Here is a 17,891-nt window from a genome sequence, read left to right on the forward strand (position 1 = left end):
CAGGGTTTACACTCCAGTGGGACAATAGAAACATTAAAGCAATAATCACAGTCAGGAGGATGTTAACAGAGAATATCTGCTGTACCGTAGGAACGTATTAAAAAGGGTTTGACTTGGTCAAGATGCGCAGGAAAGGTCTCATTAAGAAAGCGATAGCGAGGGGTGCCTGGGTGGCTCAGTTGGTTAAGTGTCCGTCCGACTTGGACTCAGGTCACGATCTCATGGTTCAGGAATTGGAGCCCCGGGTTGGGCTCTGTGCGGACAGTTCAGAGCCTGGAGCCTGCTTTGGATTCTGTGTCTCCCTCTTTCTCTACCCCTCCCCCACTCGCACTCTCTCTCTTTCTCAAAAATAAATAAACATTAAAAACATAATAAAAGAAAGAAGGAGATACTGAATGCTTTAAGTAGTTAGTATTTAGCAGCATAAGTAGTTCGGTGAAGGAGAGGGAGAAAGGAGAGAATGGTGGGCATAGCTCACAGCATGTGCAACTGTGCAGAAGGGGGAGGAGACAAAAGCAAGGGGAGTGACTCCCGGCACAGTGGGAGGGACCTTGCCTCAGAGTCAGTAAGGGGTTCAGCACCACCCCTAGCAAATTCTGAATCCCAGGAAGGTGAGATCAGGTTTTGCTTTCTACCTCCAGCATGGTGCTGTGCACACAACAGATGCTTAATCCCAATTTCTCGAAGTGAAATGAGCATAATTATCTGGAAGATAACAGTTATGTCCTTCTTGGCAAACCCCTTTCCAAATTTTCACTGCTTTTTTGTGGTTACGTATTTTCTTATGTACTTGTCTACTCTTTAAAGTGATGTAAAATAAACTACAGTCTAAACTACTGTATGTTTTTTCCCCCAAAATACATACCTGTTGAACCAGGCTGGACAAATTTGTTTGAAGAATATCATTAATCTTATCAATTGGCTTATCCAAAGATGGGAGCTGAAATTTGTAAAACAAAACATAAGGCAAAGTGGTTACTCCCAACATTATTTGTCATAAAAAGGGAGTCATCTTATATCCAAAGTCTCTATAGTCTCTTAAGAGACTTAAGTCTCTTAAGTCCCAAAATCTCTATATTTAACTTGCTTTTGAACAACAGAATATTTATTGGGGGGGGGATACATTTAGCTCAGGGTGGCCTCTACAAGCATCAAGTTTTAGATGTTTGGTGGGTTTCTGTTGCAGTTAGCTCAAAATGCAGGAAAGAAATCTAACACAGAGCGAATGTGGATGACCTCACAATTTCAGGTACCGAATACTGTTGAACAAAGTCGTAAATAATACGGGCAATAGTTATACTGGTGAGTGGTCTGGAATGAAGTTTCCATTATAGCATCATACCTGGGTTTAAAGTGTTCTGTCTCTTGCCAACACTGAGACAAACATCATGGACCTTCTGACACGATGTACCCAGAAGGACACAATATCACTCTTGTGATACCCCCGGGAAACATGCATAACTCAAATCTAATCACGGGGAACACCAGATAAACTTAAATCATGGGTCCTTCCATAAAACAAATGGCCTGTGGTCTTCAAAAATGTCAATGTTAAAAAAGAAGAAGATAGGCTGGGGACTGTCCAAGATTGAAGGGCCTAAACAGACATGACAAGTAAAGACCAGGTGTGACTCTGGACCGGTCTCTAGACTGGAGAAAGAAAAACAGCTGTCAGTTTTTTTTAAAACATCCACAAAATTTGAATATAAACCATGGACTAGTCAGGAGTCTTGGGTCAGCATTACATGTCCTAATTTTGATAACTGTCCAAAAGGTTGTGTACGTTTAGGAAATGCACGAAAATAGTTAGGGGTAAAAGGACATATTGTCCACAACTTATCGCCAGATGATTGAGAAAAACACAACATGCATCATACTTTATATGTATACATGATAATGAGTAGACGGTAGATACACAAATGGAGAAACAAAGAAAATATAAGGAAGCAAATGAAGCAAAATGGTGGCAATTGGCAAGTCAGAGTAAAGGGTGAAGAAGTTCCTCTTATCATCCTTGCAAATTTTCTGCATGTTTAAAAAGACAACAGAATAAAAAGTTACCTCCCTCCCCAAAAGACTTGAGTTCAAACAATTTCAATGCAAGTGAAAATCCCAGTCTCTGAAAAGCTATTCAATGGTGACCACAGTGATGGTGGTAGATATGTAGACACAGAGGCTGAAGATGAAGAGTTTGCGTAGTATTGGCCCATGAAACAGGAAGGTGAGAAGAGTAGATTTTATATATTAAAATATTATTTTAGAAAAAAATGTGGCATGTATATACCGCTATCTCGATAAATTAAAAATCATGAGTAGATGTGATTCTTTTATCTGTATCTTGGGACTTTATATTTTCAAGATGCTCCAAATTCTTTTTTTCCCCCTAATTTTCTCTTTGGAATAGGAGAATTACTTCTATTTAGATATAAATGGTTCATGTAGGAGGCATGCCCTTTGAAAATATATTTTAATTTTTAGAAGTCTACAAAAACACATGCTTCTTTCTTTCTTTCTTTCTTTCTTTCTTTCTTTCTTTCATTCTTTTAATGCTTATTTATTTTTGAGAGAGAAAGAGAGAGAGAGAGAGAGAGGGAGCAGGAGAGGGGCAGAGAGAGAGGGAGACACAGAATCCAAAGTAGGCTCTAGGCTCTGAGCTGCAAGCACAGAGCCTGTTGTGGGGCACGAACCCACAAGCTGCGAGATCATGACCTGAGTCGAAGTCGGATGCCTAACCGACTGAGCCACCCAGGTGCCCCTCTTTTTTCCATTTAAAGCTGAATTCATTCTGGTAGCTTCCATCAAATCTATTGCAGAGAACACTTAAAAGGGGTTTCCCATTATCCTTTCTCTCCTGCTGCAGCCATGCCCATGTGGCGATCAGATAACCAGGACAGGCTGACAGACACCCAGGCCACTGTCCACTGGACAGGTGTACCCACACTGAGTCCTGCAGAGTTGTCCCAATGACACTGCTCCGTAGCAGAGTCACCTCCTCACCTGATCCATGTTGGTATTGTCATCCAGCTGGCTTAGAGACGTTCTGATGTTGTTGCAAGTGGTAGCCACTGGAGGTGCAGAGCACATGGGGTCATTGAGTGATTGTTCCAGGTCCCTTTTAACGTCACTGAGGCTGGTGTTCAGTTGTGCGCTTGACTTTTTCAGCTCCTTTAAGGTATTGTTCACATTCAATAGGGCTTCTTTGGTCTCTTTGATTGCTGTAGGAACACACCTTGCTTTAGAACAGAGGCACCCACTAGGCTGCCAATGGCAAAATTCCTTCTCATCTACCAAGTACCCTAAAGGAACTTGAGGCGAACTTCTAGATGACACTGGAAGGCAACCAGAGGAGCCTAAGAGGGGAATATAGGGACATGCTTGGCTTCCTCAGCCAGCAACTCCAACCAGCTCAGCTTTCCCGCCTGCACGCTTTTCAGACAAAAAGACAGAGCAAGAACCAACTCAGGGACACAACAGGGCACGTAGGTGTAGCATTAAGTGGCCTGCCCAGGAGCAGTAACGGCAGGAAAAGGGGCTGTAGCCCCAACAAGCTGGCATCTTCAGCCCCGAGCAGTTTTAACGCACATAAATACTGGTCACGCCCGGACCTAGCTTTGCTAGGAATATTCAAATAGCTGGAATCAAACACAGAGCAACAGTTCAAGAACGTGGTTTTGGATTCAGGCGGGTGTAGTGCAGATCCCAGCTTTGCTATTTTCCGGTCACCGGAAACTGAATCCTGAATGTTCTTTAGCAATCTCCTCATCTGAAAGTGGTGGAACCAGCACCACAGTCATCATGAAAGGTGGGGGTCGGATCGATCAGAAGGAGCTCCTCCACGGCGGTGAGTCCATCGGTTCTATGTGAGCAGCCTCACAGCCTGGGACACGTGCTTGCATTAGGAAACCCTTGATAATGTTTGCTATCCTGGTTTTTCTGAGCTGTGGAGCTCTGTATTCATGGCCGTGCAAAAGAGTATGGCAAAACACACTGCACATCACACAACACATACCTCACATTTTAATGTGGTTTACCCCTCATAGGCCTTTCCGTTTAGAGGTAAGGTAAATTTTTAAGGCAAGAAATAAACAATAACCTAAAATGATGGATCGTAAAATAAATTGATGGTCCAGAATACGCGTGTCCATTGAAATGAGGTCTATAGACATTCTGGGTTATGGGCACTATTCTGTCAGACCCGAGAAAGACTCAGAGGTAATAAATATACGTTTTTCCCCAAAGGCTTCGAAGCATTTTATGTCCATAAAGTATCTACTGGATCCGGGAGTCATTCCAGACCTAGCAAGACCACGTATATTATGCATCTGAAGTCACTGGAAAGATATTTCAGATTCTCAATCTTGGTTAATTAGCATTTTACCAGCTCATAGCACATTTCTTTTGTAGGTCCTGATCTGAAGCTCAAATAAGATTTACACAAATCAATATGCATGTTTCTGCTCTCTGCAAAGCCACTAAACACGGAAAGCTGCAAAGAATTTTAAGCAAAAAAATTGTGAAAGCATCGCTTCTCAGCCTTTTGGCTAAGATCCAGTGTAGTATCTGTTCTTAGCAGCTTCGTATCAGATATGTCCTCTGTCCGAGGGTAATAGATTAAATGGGTTTTTAGAGCAGGGAGATTGAAGACGGGTTTCCTCTGTCTACTCCATACATTGACCTCGTCCTGCATTACCTCCAGGAGAGTGACCCCTCAAGGACAAAAATATATTGTCAAAGCAGTTTATTAAGCATACTTTCAAAAGCTCTGGCAACACCAGAAGCTGAACTGTAATTTACTCAGGCTGTCTTAAAGACAAATAAAACTTTAACCCTATTGCAGGAAGCACTGAAGAGAAAAATAAAATCCACTTTAATTGCCTTTAATCCAAAGAGAATTCTAATTCAAACATTGAAGACTGGGCAAATGATGGGCCACAAGTAAAGGTACATGCCAAGCACATTACATCATTCGTATATTTTTGCACAGAATTTACCATCACATAATTTTGGAACTGGAGGAGATCTCGGAAGACCAATTTTCCAAATGCCTGGCATCATCCCGTGGCCACAGCACACTCGAACTCCAGATTCCTAACTCCTCTCCCAAAGTTACTCTGTGCTGTCTTCCCACGGACAGCCCAGAAACACCCTACATCTTAACACTCTCAAATGTACCCAAATACCATCTAGTGCAGACCAGGCAACACAGGCTTTCTAGGCAGACCCGCATCTGAACCCCAGTCCACCATTTCCCAGGTACCTGGTCCTGGACAAGTTACATCATCTCTGAGCCTCACTGTCTTGAGTTGGTACAATGGAGGTGACTATACCCATTGCACAGAGCTCTTGGGAGCACTAAGAGGGTTTAGGAAAAGTACCTGCTATGTGGCAGGCCCTTAACACTCAAAAGCTTTCTAAATACTACTTTATAGCCAATCATTTCTACAAAAACTTCCTGTGGACTTTGGTGGTTGGCATCTCGGCAACAATGTCACCTGTCTCCTGCGCTGCAGTGGACTTGTGTTTCAATAACATGGGTCCCACCTCTGGCTTAAGGAGTGGGGCCTGACTACCTCTAGCCAAACCACTTCCCGTGTGTAGCACTGGTCCACAGATGGCCGTAGAAACCCAGATGGCCCAACTGGAGGGAAATCTGGTTGAGGAGGAGTAGTGATGAGGCTGGTGTCAGCCCTCTTGCAACTACAGGGGGAGTTTGCATTAGAATGATATAGGCGTTATAGAGAACAGCTGGGTGGAGAGAATCTCACCACTAGATCAAGCCTTACCTGAAGCCAGATATCAGTTACATGAGCAAATACTTCGAAGCCAGATAGAGACAGATGTTCTATATGTGTCAGGGAAATGGCACATAGTTACTCAAGAGATATTAAAATAAGACAAGAGAGATGACTGGAGACATCTGATTGTCAACGTCACAGAGCCAGCCCACATCATCTTCAATCCATTGGTGAAGACATACAAGGCTATGATGAGGGGGTGTGGCAGATCATCAGCAAGAGCAATGCCAGAGATGTGGGCAGTGGAAGGTTGGCATTTTCCAGGAGTGATGGTTCTCCCGGTGAGGAAATGAGGAGCCAACAGACCCTTACCTCCTTCCGTAGTCTGATCCTGGTGGTGATGTAATATCTCCTACTAACCACGGGACGGGGCAAGAGCATGAAGGCTCCTTGACAGTGCTGAACCCCCCGAATCCACCAACTTTGGAACTGTCATACCTGCAACATCTTGTCCTGTGTGATAGGCTTCCTGTTGTTTAAGCCACTTCAACGATCTGTGGCATTGATAGCACATCAATGGCACCTCCCAAAGATCTCTAAGTGTAAGAACTGTCCGCAAAGTTCCCAAAGCAAATGAAAACAACTGTACCCTGATTTGAATAAATAGATATATCCATAAGGCACAGAGTTGCATAAAGCAACTAAAAAAAATCAAATGATTACAGACATGAAAAGTAAAAGATCAGGAAGCTCATGAAGTCAAAAGGAGTTGCCTCGCAACTGAGGCAGGACTACGAAAGAATATAATCCATTTTCTACTCTATAACCAGTGAAGTTACAGGATTCCAAACTTGGAAAATGAAGGTAAGGGCTTCAGGCCTTTCTTTATACGTTCCAGAAATGAGAACCTACTCCAGGCCAGACACTCTGCTGGGCTGTCCCCAGACACAAGTTAGGGGAATAGAGGCATGAGCAATATCAACACGTCTTGCCCTTAAGGAGCTCGTTGCCTATCAAAGGTGGGGGGTGGGCGGGTAGGGGGAGGTGCTGTAAATACCACAAATGAGCTGTACGTTTAGGGTCACAAGGTAAGGAGCAGAAATTAGGAGGCTGTCATGCTCTGGGACGGGAAAAGGAGACATGAGGTGAAGCGTGCAGAGAACAGAACACTTAGCTGTGGTTTGGTATGTAGTAAGAAGATGTTGGGAAGGTCCTGGGGCACTTCACACAGAGAAAGCACACGCAGTAAAAGGGTCTGGGAGGAAATGATGCCTTTGGAGACCCACAGAAGAATAACACTGAGGTTCATGGCTTGGAATGGAAGGTTTGGGGGCTGGAGGGTCGAGACAAAAAATGATTGGAATGATAGGCAGGGGCCAGGTTTGGAAGGAAGGCAGGAAGGGAGGGAAGGAGGGAGGGAGGAAGGAAGGGGCTACACGTAAAACTCTAAGAAAGGAAGGCAGGAGGCATGGATGCTTGCAGTCACATCCCTTCTCTGGGCCTCAGTTTCCTTGCATTGGTAGGACATGGTTGGTGATGCGGAGAACAGGTGTTGGGCGGTGGCGGGGGGGGGGGGGGAGCATCTAAGGCATCAACAGCAGAGGTCACACCTTCAGTTGCAGGTAGACCTTTTGCAGGGCCAAGGAGAGAGCAAGGAAAGACTGATCAGTTGGTTAAAAGTAATCTTACCAACTCCTGGCCTGTTCTGCACATCACCCTGTTTCCATACATCACCTGAGTCTTTGAACTCTTAGGTGGGGGGTGTCAGGGAGGAACACCAAAACGAGCGGGCATAATTTTCTCACTTCTACCCTGTTCCTTCCTTTGTGGCCAGTCTTCTCAGGAATACTGGCTCATGACAGCCACATTCACGGTGGCTGAATGACGAATGTGGCAAGTAGGTGACATTGTCCTCTCTATGAAATACTAAGTGCAGACATCTCCTCAACATTTGGAAGCGTCTAGGAGAGCTTTGACTCACTGCAATTGAATACGTAGTTTCTTCAAATCCGCACATCTGCTCACTTATATCACTGTCTGTGGTGTCTTAAAACGTGTGCAGATTCTTCTTCCCAAAGGTGGTTTTTTCCAGGGAAAAGGAAAGAGTAACCAATAGACCCCACCCCCACCCCAGACCTAAAATTCTCTAGGCTGCTCATCTTCTATAGCAAGAGCCCACAAGCTTTTTCTGTAAAGGGGCAGAGAATAGATAGTTAGGCTTTGTGGTCCACGGGGTCCTGCCAATGTTCAACTCTGCTGTCAGCCGCAGTGTGAAAGCCACCTTCGATGCCACCTCACCAGAGGAGCGGGGCTACCTTTCCAGAACTGTATTTACGAAAAGAGGTGTCAGGCTCCTATCGGATTCTGCTGTTGTTACTTCAAAGGACTTTGAGATAAAGAGTACAACTTCTCAGGCACGAGCTTTTTAAGCAAACAAACCAACAAGCCACACCATTGCCACGGCGTGTGTCTGGACTTGGCCTGTGGGCATGTCCGCATCCAGGAAAAACGAGAAAGGGGGAGCGGGACCCTGGGAAGCCGGAGGCCTCCAGGGGGAATATTCTCTCGCCCATTTCCGTCACGGTGCTTACCTTCTGCCATGGCTTTGATGTCATCAAGCGCAGGGATCACTTTAGGTCTCAGCTGTTCGTGAATTCCGCCTCCTAGCAATGATTTAACATCTAAATCCCAAGAAGCAGAAGGGGCTATGAGGGTAGGATCCACGCGTTTCTGCCCCCCGCCCCTTACCTGCATTCTCCTCCCCCTGTGGGATTTCCTTTCCTAGAAAGTCATCCATCTGTGGTCTCGCCTGCCCCGAAGGCCCCTTTGTTTCGTCCTCCACCCCCCAGGTGCTGATTCTTGCCGAGATTTTCTTCACGCTTTTCAAAGTTCCCACCCCCGCCGTTCCCACACCTGCGGACTCGGCATGTAGACGCGCAGGTGTCCCCGGCTCGCCGGAAGTGCCGATGATGCATGTTTAGCCTTTACGAAAGACCTACGTTAATACCAGTTTTCACTAAGGTAAAGGATTTTTGCTTCGATGAAAACATCGCTCATCGCTGGTTTTGCAGCGAGATGAGCCCAATCAGAGACAGCAAGAGTGGCGCCCCCCAGCGCCTTCCGCGGGAACCACACCCAGCATCTCAGGCGCAAGCACCAGAGCTCCGAGCCGTGTCTGTGAGCATCTGGGCTGTAACTCCATCAGTCGTATGCATCCGTTAGCAAGATGTGTCCCACGGTATCAGGAAAGCCTAAGAGAGGTGATTTTGGGGGTCTGGGAACGCTCAAAACATTTCCCGTATACATTAACAGTAATTGTTTCTTTGCTTTATGCCATTTTTGGTTTATAAAAGTATTCACAGGGGGGCGCCTGGGTGGTGCAGTCGGTTAAGCGTCCGACTTCAGCCAGGTCGCGATCTCACGGTCCGTGAGTTCGAGCCCCGCGTCGGGCTCTGGGCTGATGGCTCAGAGCCTGGAGCCTGCTTCCGATTCTGTGTCTCCCTCTCTCTCTGCCCCTCCCCCGTTCATGCTCTGTCTCTCTCTGTCTCAAAAATAAAATAAACATTAAAAAAAAAATTAAAAAAAAAAGTATTCACAGGAATGCTCAGCATTCGGTTAGCGGTTAGCGTGGGTGAGGGCGGGACCTGTCCTGGAAGCACAATGTTGATGAAGTTGAGCTGCAACCGTTATCTCTAATCTTTCCAGCAAGGCCCGGGCTTCCCAACATTGGCACTATCAATGTCTTGAGCTGGATAGCTCTTGGTTGTGGGGGCTGTCCTGTGTGTCGTAGGGTGTCCGGAAGCATCCCTGGCCGCTACCAACAGGTGCCAGTAGCTCTGTCCCCACCCTCACTGTAGGGACAACCAGAATGTCTCCAGATGTTGCCACATGTCGCCTGGAGGGCAAACCAGCTCCTGGTTGAGAACCACTGAGCCAGGCTGTGTGTGAACTCCTCGTGGACCCGCAGGGACCAGCACTGCCCCCCCCCTCGATTTCTGAAGCCCACTGGTTTCTCTGGGGAGCCCACTGCTGTCTGTAACAGGGGACCTGACAGAGACGCATCTCCTCTGTCACAAGGGGAATGAAGAACAAACACTTCTGACTAAAGAAAGCAAAAGCATTTTTACAATAAAAGCTGGGCTTTACTCATCAGGTAACAAACTGCAAACTGTCACTCTCGGGAATTGTTCTGTTTTGCTCCAACTTTCATGAAGACATTGTAGACATGGCATACTTCATGCCTTAGCCCATGTTTTATGGGAGATGGTCATCGCATCTTCTAGCCAAAACAAACAAACAAACAAACAAATGAATTTGAGGCAATTTTAAGTCTTACTCACTATCCAGATCTGAGAATGCCTTTTCCTTAGTGGTGGTGTACTGGCTCAGGATATAGCTGATTTCCTAAAAAAATAAAATAAAATAAAATAAAATAAAGTAAAATTGCATGAGACCTCTTCTAAAGTTCAAAGCCACAGTAAAAAGAGATTTAACATACAAAAACTACCCTGAATCCAAACATTAAAAAAAAAATAAAGCAGGCTCTTAAAGACGCTTATATGTTCTGATACCCAGACTTCCTAATAACACTCCAAAACTTCTTGGCTCAGGAGGCATGATTTATACTTTCTCCTGATTCTGAGAGTCTGGGCGGGGCCGGCTCCCCTGGGGACAAACGGGCCCCTCTCCTGACATGGCCTCTCATCTTCCAAGCGGCCAGTCTGGGTGTTTTCACATGATGGTCCTGGCAGCAAGGGAATGAGAGCGAACACTGCAAGGTCTCTGGGAGCTTGAGGCCAGGGTCACGTGCACTGCGTTCTTCTTGCCACGGCAAGTCACAGGCACAGGCCAGATTCAAGGGGTTGGAAACAGATCCACCTCTCTCTCTCTTTTTTTTTTTTTTTATGTTTATTTATTTTTGAGAGAGACAGAGTGCAGGGCGGGGAAGGGGCAGAGAGAGAGGGAGACACAGAATCCGAAGCAGGTTCCAGGCTCTGAGCTGTCAGCACAGAGCCCGACGTGGGGCTCGAACTCACGAAGCGTGAGATCATGACCTGAGCCGAAGTCGGCCGCTTAACTGACTGAGCCACGCAGGCAGCCCTAGTTCCAACCACATTTTTATTTTTCCAACGTTTTTATTTATTTTGGGGACAGAGAGAGACAGAGCATGAACGGGGGAGGGGCAGAGAGAGAGGGAGACACAGAATCGGAAACAGGCTCCAGGCTCTGAGCCATCAGCCCAGAGCCTGACGCGGGGCTCGAACTCACGGAACACGAGATCGTGACCTGGCTGAAGTCAGATGCCCAGCCGACTGCGCCACCCAGGCGCCCCCCAACCACATTTTTAAAAACTGATACGATATTTAATGTGTTAGTATTGTTTTGGTAGAATAAACTTAGAAGAGTGCATTTCTGTATGAAAAAGATCCTAGTGGGCTCTGATTAGTGAATTCAACAGGAAGGCATCCTTCTGCACATTCTGGTACCCATCAGCTCAGCATCAATTATTTAAGCTGCTTTCTGCTCAGATATCTTTAAAAACAATATTTTGTACAGGCAAGACATTAACATGCTTCTGGGATACAGAAAAAAATGTGCCCTCCAGCCATCCTGTTCCCCTTCTCCCCAAAACAACTTCTGAGTGTGCGTGTATGTGTGTGCATGCGTGTGTGTGCATGTGCACGTGTGTGTGTGTGCGCATGCATGTGTCTCAGTGTCCCCTTCCCGAGGAATTCTACACAACTGTACAGATACTAGCAAATGGGTATTTATAAAGCAGAAAATTTTCATGACAAAAGTAACTGCACACAAATGGCAGGTATTCCCAAAGGGAAAGGACAATAGCCCCCAGATTTTTCTTTTTAAAAAAATCACCGGGGCTCCTGGGTGGCTCAGTCGGTTAAGCGGCCGACTTCAGCTCCGGTCATGATCTCGCGGTCCGTGAGTTCGAGCCCCGCGTCGGGCTCTGGGCTGATGGCTCAGAGCCTGGAGCCTGTTTCAGATTCTGTGTCTCCCTCTCTCTGATCCTCCCCCATTCATGCTCTGTCTCTCTGTGTCTCAAAAATAAACGTTTAAAAAATAAATAAAAAAATAAAAAGTAAAAAAAATCACGAGACCCTTAAGATAGTTAAGCGGTTTTATAATAAGTATTATAATCTTATGTTATATGTTAAAATAATTAAAATTTTTTTTAAGTTTATTTATTTATTTTGGGAGAGACAGAGACAGTGCGAGTGGGAGAGGGGCAGAGAGAGAGGGAGAGAGAGAATCCCAAGCAGCCTCTGCACTGTCTGCACAGAGTCCAATGTGGGGCTCGAACCCACAAAACCATGAGATCACGATCTGAGCCAAAACCAAGAATCAGATGCTTAACCGACGGAGCCACCCAGGATCCCCTGTTGTACCTTAAAATAAAGTAAAATAAATAAAATAATAAAATAACAACACCAGTTCTGCAATTACGCTTTTATACTCTTTTGAAAATCACTTGCTGGGCCTTTATTTCCTCATCTATAAGATGAGGATAGCACCTGTCTATGCTGATTTACTGGGTCTCTAGACATCCAAAGGGGGTCCCAGATACATACAGGGACTCTGAGAGGCCCAAACACAAAGCATCACGGATGCACAAGTGTGGTTTTTACCGCTGGAGCTGCGTTCAGGAGAGTTCTCAAGTCTCTGAAGTTGCTGTCTGCCAGTTTCCGAGTCTTTTCGATCTGGGCCCTCAGGTGGTGGTTTGCCACAAAACCATAGATGATACCAATGCTGCAGGAAATGAAGAAGAGAAGAGAAGAGCATTCAGTGTGTGACCCGTGGTCACCTGGCCAGGCACAGAGCAGCTCTGTAGATGGGAGGGGAGCAGAGCTTCTGAGCAGAGGCCCCACGACGGCGGGACCCTCCTCCCCACCAGGCCCTCTTCCCCTGCCACAGCCTTCCTGCCAAGATCCCATAATCCAACACGTGGGCCACAAAACAGGACTCGGTCCTCTTGGAGGAGGCACATACCTGTTTTAAGATATGCTGTTCTGTTGAATAGGAAATCTTATAAATGGAACAATGTTCCCAAGAAATTGTGGAGGAAACAGAAGGAACAAAGGTTATAAGACAGAGCGCGTCAAAGTCCCGTTCCTGCACACATGTGAATATGGCGGTACATCATCCTGCACAGTGCACGCATAAACGCACCTCCCATGCATACCTCTGGTCCCTCCAAAGGCAGGGATCTCTCTAATTGTCTCTATTAGTTTTATTTTACAGGTTAAAAAGAAACATGAGTTACTTTAGTATTAAAATGCCACATGAGAAGCTGTAAACAAAGCATACATACTGTATCGCTCTATTTTATATAATGTACCACCTCGAGAAAACGATGGTGCTAAAACTCAGTGGTTGTTTGGGGAGGGGTGGCTAATGACATCATCCGCACGTTCACGACATGAAGTTGACGCCTACGTACTTATGATATGAATGCTCCAGTCTATGTAAAATAGACTTAAATAAAAGAGTTTAAAAAACACGATGAAAGGCATTGCTCATGGAAAGCTACTATACATGAAAATTAAAAACAGAGTTTTCAATTCATCTAAGATGTCTGCATTTGATCACTTTAAGCGTTCTTTTTTTTTTTTTAATTTAATTTTTATTGTTTATTTTTTATTTTATTTTCAACGTTTTTATTTATTTTGGGGACAGAGAGAGACAGAGCATGAACGGGGGAGGGGCAGAGAGAGAGGGAGACACAGAATCGGAAACAGGCTCCAGGCTCTGAGCCATCAGCCCAGAGCCTGACGCGGGGCTCGAACTCACGGACCGCAAGATCGTGACCTGAGCTGAAGTCGGACGCTTAACCGACTGCGCCACCCAGGCGCCCCTACTTTAAGCGTTCTTAATGCTAACTAGTTACTAACAATCTCCTGACTTAATTTGACCCGCTGGTTTTTGTGTCGGAGCCTTCCAACGTTAAAATGTTACATTGAGAATTGGGAATTACTAAGGCTCGTCTGTATTTCACCACTAGATGGCAGCAAGGAATTACACAAACTCCTAACAGAACAGTAAACCTACAGAAATGTACAACAAATCTTTTGTTTGTAACTATCCAGGGGAAGATGTGGATGTTTCCAGAACAAAGTTTTGTAAGTAACAGACAAACACTGTGGCCAAGTGCCTGTTTTTCTGCACCCAGAGTCCCATGTTCTCAGGCAACTTCTCCATCTTGGGAAATGGGGATAATCATTCACCCTATATATAGTCACGATTCATTCCAAACAGCATTGGTTCATTGCTGGTCTCACATAAAACGTATTTGCCCTGAGCAGTATTACACAGGTACATTACGTTTGCCAAATGAAGCCAAAAAAAGTCTGTAAGAATACACAGTGTTGAGAAGTATTTCTTATGGTTAACAAGTTGCCATGGAACGTGTACTGGAGTAGGAACATGAGACTCGGGTTCTAGTCCTTCTACTGCCACTAACTTACACTGTGGGAGCTTGGGAAAGTCACTTTCCTTCTGTGAGTTTCAGCCAGTACTGCAAAACTGAAAATTAAACTGGGTAAGTACTTCTCTTGTTGCAAAGGAGAGGGGTAATGGATGTCCACAAGTTCTCCAGGACTTTTTTTTTTTTAATTTTTTTTTTAATGTTTATTTATTTTTGAGACAGAGAGAGACAGAGCATGAACAGGGGAGGGTCAGAGAGAGAGGGAGACACAGAATCTGACGCAGGCTCCAGGCTCTGAGCTGTCAGCACAGAGCCTGACGCGGGGCTCGGACCATGAGATCATGACCTGAGCCGAAGTCGGACGCTTAACCGACTGAGCCACCCAGGTGCCCCTCCAGGACTTTTTTCTAAGGTTTGGGTTCATGCGGATGGTAATTTAAAAAAAAAAGCATATTAACAATAATCTGTGCCATTTGGAACGATCACCTTACAATCCATCTTTGCCAGTCTTAAGTCTACCTTTGTACTCATGAGGCAGGCAATACAGCATAAAAGTAATAGTTATCAAATGATGCACCCGTGCCAAATGAGGCCAAATGACCCAAAGCAAGGACTTTGGAGTAGTGTGAACAGAAAAATAAAGGAAAGAGTTGGGTTGTAGCAACGCACCTGGATCTTTATTTACCAGGTCCAGTTTCAAACATTCCATCCCATGACGAGTCAGTGCTAACACCTGAGTATACCTGCCCACCCCAGCATTTCACGCTGGGGCCCCTTGCTCTCTCTCTCTCTCCCCCGCGTGTCCACATGGTCACCCATCATGCTCCAGACCGATTTTGTCATGTAAGAAGGTAGAATGAACTTGAGAAACACACAGGTCCAAGTCCACTTGGCTTTCACCAAACCCCCTAGACGGAAGAAGAACCTCCTGGCCCCGAACTCCCAGAGCGCTCTCCCTGAAATTCTCGTGGGCCATTGCTCACTTCATACTCTATTTTGTCTATTTCTACCTGTATTTAATTTCCCTAGAAAGAGGTGGGAACTGCTTCTTTGTCAACTTTAGGTGAACGATGGGTCTCTAGCACCACGGGGTGCTCAGTGAAAGTGGGTTTAAAGACTGGGCTTTATGTCACTTGATCCATTTAGAAGATTAGCCTTATGTTTGGAGAGTCTTGGTCATAAACTGTGTTCCTTTACTGGATAGATGCCTTTACTCAAAAGATCATCAATCAGTAAAATGAAACGCAATACAGCTCTGCAAAACAATACTGAATTTCAATGCAACATATTTAAAAAGACCCACATTTCTGCCAATCAGTTATGAATCCAATTAAAATGAAAGCATTGATCTTTTTTTGAAAAACCAAACTGTCCTACACAGAATTCTGGAATGAAATTCAGCAGCTTTCAGAGCTGATTTTCAGACCCATAACACATTGTAAATCTTATATGAAGGATGGCAAATTCAAATGCCTACACAGAAACCACAAAGGGCAAAACCTACGATATGAACCCCTAGGAGCTGGGAGGTGGCAGGTGGGGGTGGGGCAGATGCCCTGCACTGCCAGACTTTCCACTCATTCCAAAAATCCGGAAATCTGTATTCTTACGTAAAATTTCCCCCTTTAAAATATTACCAACTAGAGGATGCCTGGGTGGCTCAGTCGGTTAAGCGTCCCACTCTTGGTTTGGGTTCAAGTCATGATCTCACGGTTCGTGAGTTCGAGACCCGAGTGGTGTTCTGCACTTACAGCTCAGAGCCTGCCTTGGCTGCTCTCTCCCTCCCTCTCTCTGCCCCTCCCCCACTTGCACTGTCTCTGTGTCTCTCAAAATAAATAGAAAGACTTTATTAAAAAGATAAAATTTTACCTACTAAGTAAAGGGAAAAAAAAAACCTCTAAATACTAAGCAGACCAACTGACAGTCTCCATTTGCAATCTCTAATTTAAAACTCTCATTTAAACACAAATAGAGAATAAAGAAGTTATGTTTCTTGTTGCCCTTGATTTAGAAAATCCTATTACGCAATATGTTTTGTTTTCTTTTTTTTGTCTAGTGTTCTGTTTTGAGAGAGAGCACGTGTGTGCGCGTGGGGGAGGGGCAGAGAGAGACTCATAAGCAGGCTCCGTGCTCAGTTCGGAGCCCGATACGGGGTTTGAACCCACGATCCTGGGATCATGACCTGAGCTGAAATCTAGAGTCGGTCACGCGCTGACTGAGCCATCCAGGTGCCCCCTCAATGTATTTTTTAAGCAGAAAAAAAAATCACATGAATGTGTCAGCCAACTATTAGAATAGGAGAACACTGAGGGAACTGTCTCACACAAAAAGGGGAATCTGGCATTTGACATAAAAAATATTAAGAACATATGCTTTTATGCGGTACAACAAGATCTCTTGAACTTTTTAGCCAAATATAGGAATTTTAATTTTTATGGTATATTAATATTACATCTTCTATATTTTTAATGGACAGACCAATCTTCTCACATATACACTTAAAAGTGAACTTAAAAGTTTTAAAAACTGAGGTTAACCCTGTAAAATTTGTAGCAATTTTTTTCTTTACCAATTTCCACTGACTTGATGAAATTAGCCAATAATTGCCAAATAAATGCTCTCAGTCTATAACTGATCTCTTGTTTTTTAAAGATAGTTTTTTTAATTTTAATTTTAATTTTAAATAACTCTCTCATTCACATCTTGAAAATCTCATGATTTTCAGGCATGCTCAGTTTCTTTTCTAGAACCTTGTGGCCTCCATGCCAGGAATTGACCATCACAATCCTAATTAAAAAAATGAATTTTGAAAACAGCCATCTTCCTGAAAGAGACTGGAATTCAATTTTCACCATGGCAACTGGAAAAGCTGGTTTGCTGTAGTCAGAAACTTAGAAATATGCTGGAAAAATAAATATGGCTATTTGTTTCTCTTTTGTTACTGTCCATAACCTTTTGGAATTCTAAAAAATGCAGCGATGACAAAGTGTAAAAGAAAGAAGGGAGAGGAAACTTGGCTTTTTCTGGAGTAACACACATCTGCTTCAACAGTCTACAGTGAGAGATGGAAATTCAATTCTGCTGATGGTCAAAAAGACTTACATAAACATATGTCAACGTCTATGAATTCTAACATTCCACAGCTGCCTCTGGAAAAGCTCAGAGAGAGAACATGACCACATATATTCCATATGTACTAGGGGACCTTTCTCCTTAACACCTATGCCTTTCTCAATTAAAAAAAAGATTTAATTTGTTTTAAATAAAAAAAAAAAAGGATGGATGAAAAATAAGAGGACTGAAGATGCATTTAAAAACCAACGTCGGTATTAATTGTGATGTAGTGGAATGCCACGAAATGAAATTGAGCCTGATAAAAGGCAAGTAGACTGCTCTGGGTTTACAAAAAAATCATATCCAAAAAATAAAAAAAAATTTAAAAATTAAAAAAATCATATCCAAAGATTATTTATCAATAGGACCCAATCTCTGCTGAGGTCAGTGTAAGCCAGAAGCAAATATCTCCTTTTTCTTCTCTTTCTGCCTCCTAGCTTTATTGACATTCTTTCCCCTATTATTTTTATCTCCTACGATTTCGTGGACATACTCTTACTCTCCTTTCTATCGAATTGTAACAGAAATCTTCACTTTCCCTTGGTCTTTAACCTCTTTGGCTAGTTCTGATTACTTTGCAAAGAATATACAGCTAGTATTTG

General features: G+C 44.2%; 1 protein-coding gene and 1 non-coding gene across 5 annotated transcripts in view; one reads left to right on the forward strand and one right to left on the reverse strand.

Moving 5' to 3' along the window:
* The window catches only part of PROM1 (prominin 1), a 103,659-nt gene that overhangs the window by 33,309 nt on the left and 52,459 nt on the right, over nt 1-17,891 (reverse strand). For all 4 annotated transcript variants that reach the window (XM_047091640.1, XM_047091639.1, XM_047091636.1 and 1 more), the window contains 5 exons: nt 12,380-12,500; nt 10,076-10,139; nt 8,327-8,416; nt 2,998-3,215; nt 866-940 (listed from right to left, as the gene is read on the reverse strand). In XM_047091640.1, coding sequence (XP_046947596.1) covers nt 866-940; nt 2,998-3,215; nt 8,327-8,416; nt 10,076-10,139; nt 12,380-12,500 — 568 coding nt within the window. The remainder of the gene's footprint in view (nt 1-865; nt 941-2,997; nt 3,216-8,326; nt 8,417-10,075; nt 10,140-12,379; nt 12,501-17,891) is intronic.
* LOC124521480 (U2 spliceosomal RNA) lies at nt 4,522-4,711 on the forward strand. The gene has a single exon (XR_006964559.1). It is a non-coding gene; the product is annotated as a U2 spliceosomal RNA (small nuclear RNA).

This window comes from Lynx rufus, unplaced genomic scaffold (genome assembly GCF_022079265.1).
Source record: "Lynx rufus isolate CCGP_SWC_20201006 ecotype Redwood Valley unplaced genomic scaffold, mLynRuf1.p SCAF_3, whole genome shotgun sequence".
Classification (NCBI taxonomy): domain Eukaryota; kingdom Metazoa; phylum Chordata; class Mammalia; order Carnivora; family Felidae; genus Lynx; species Lynx rufus.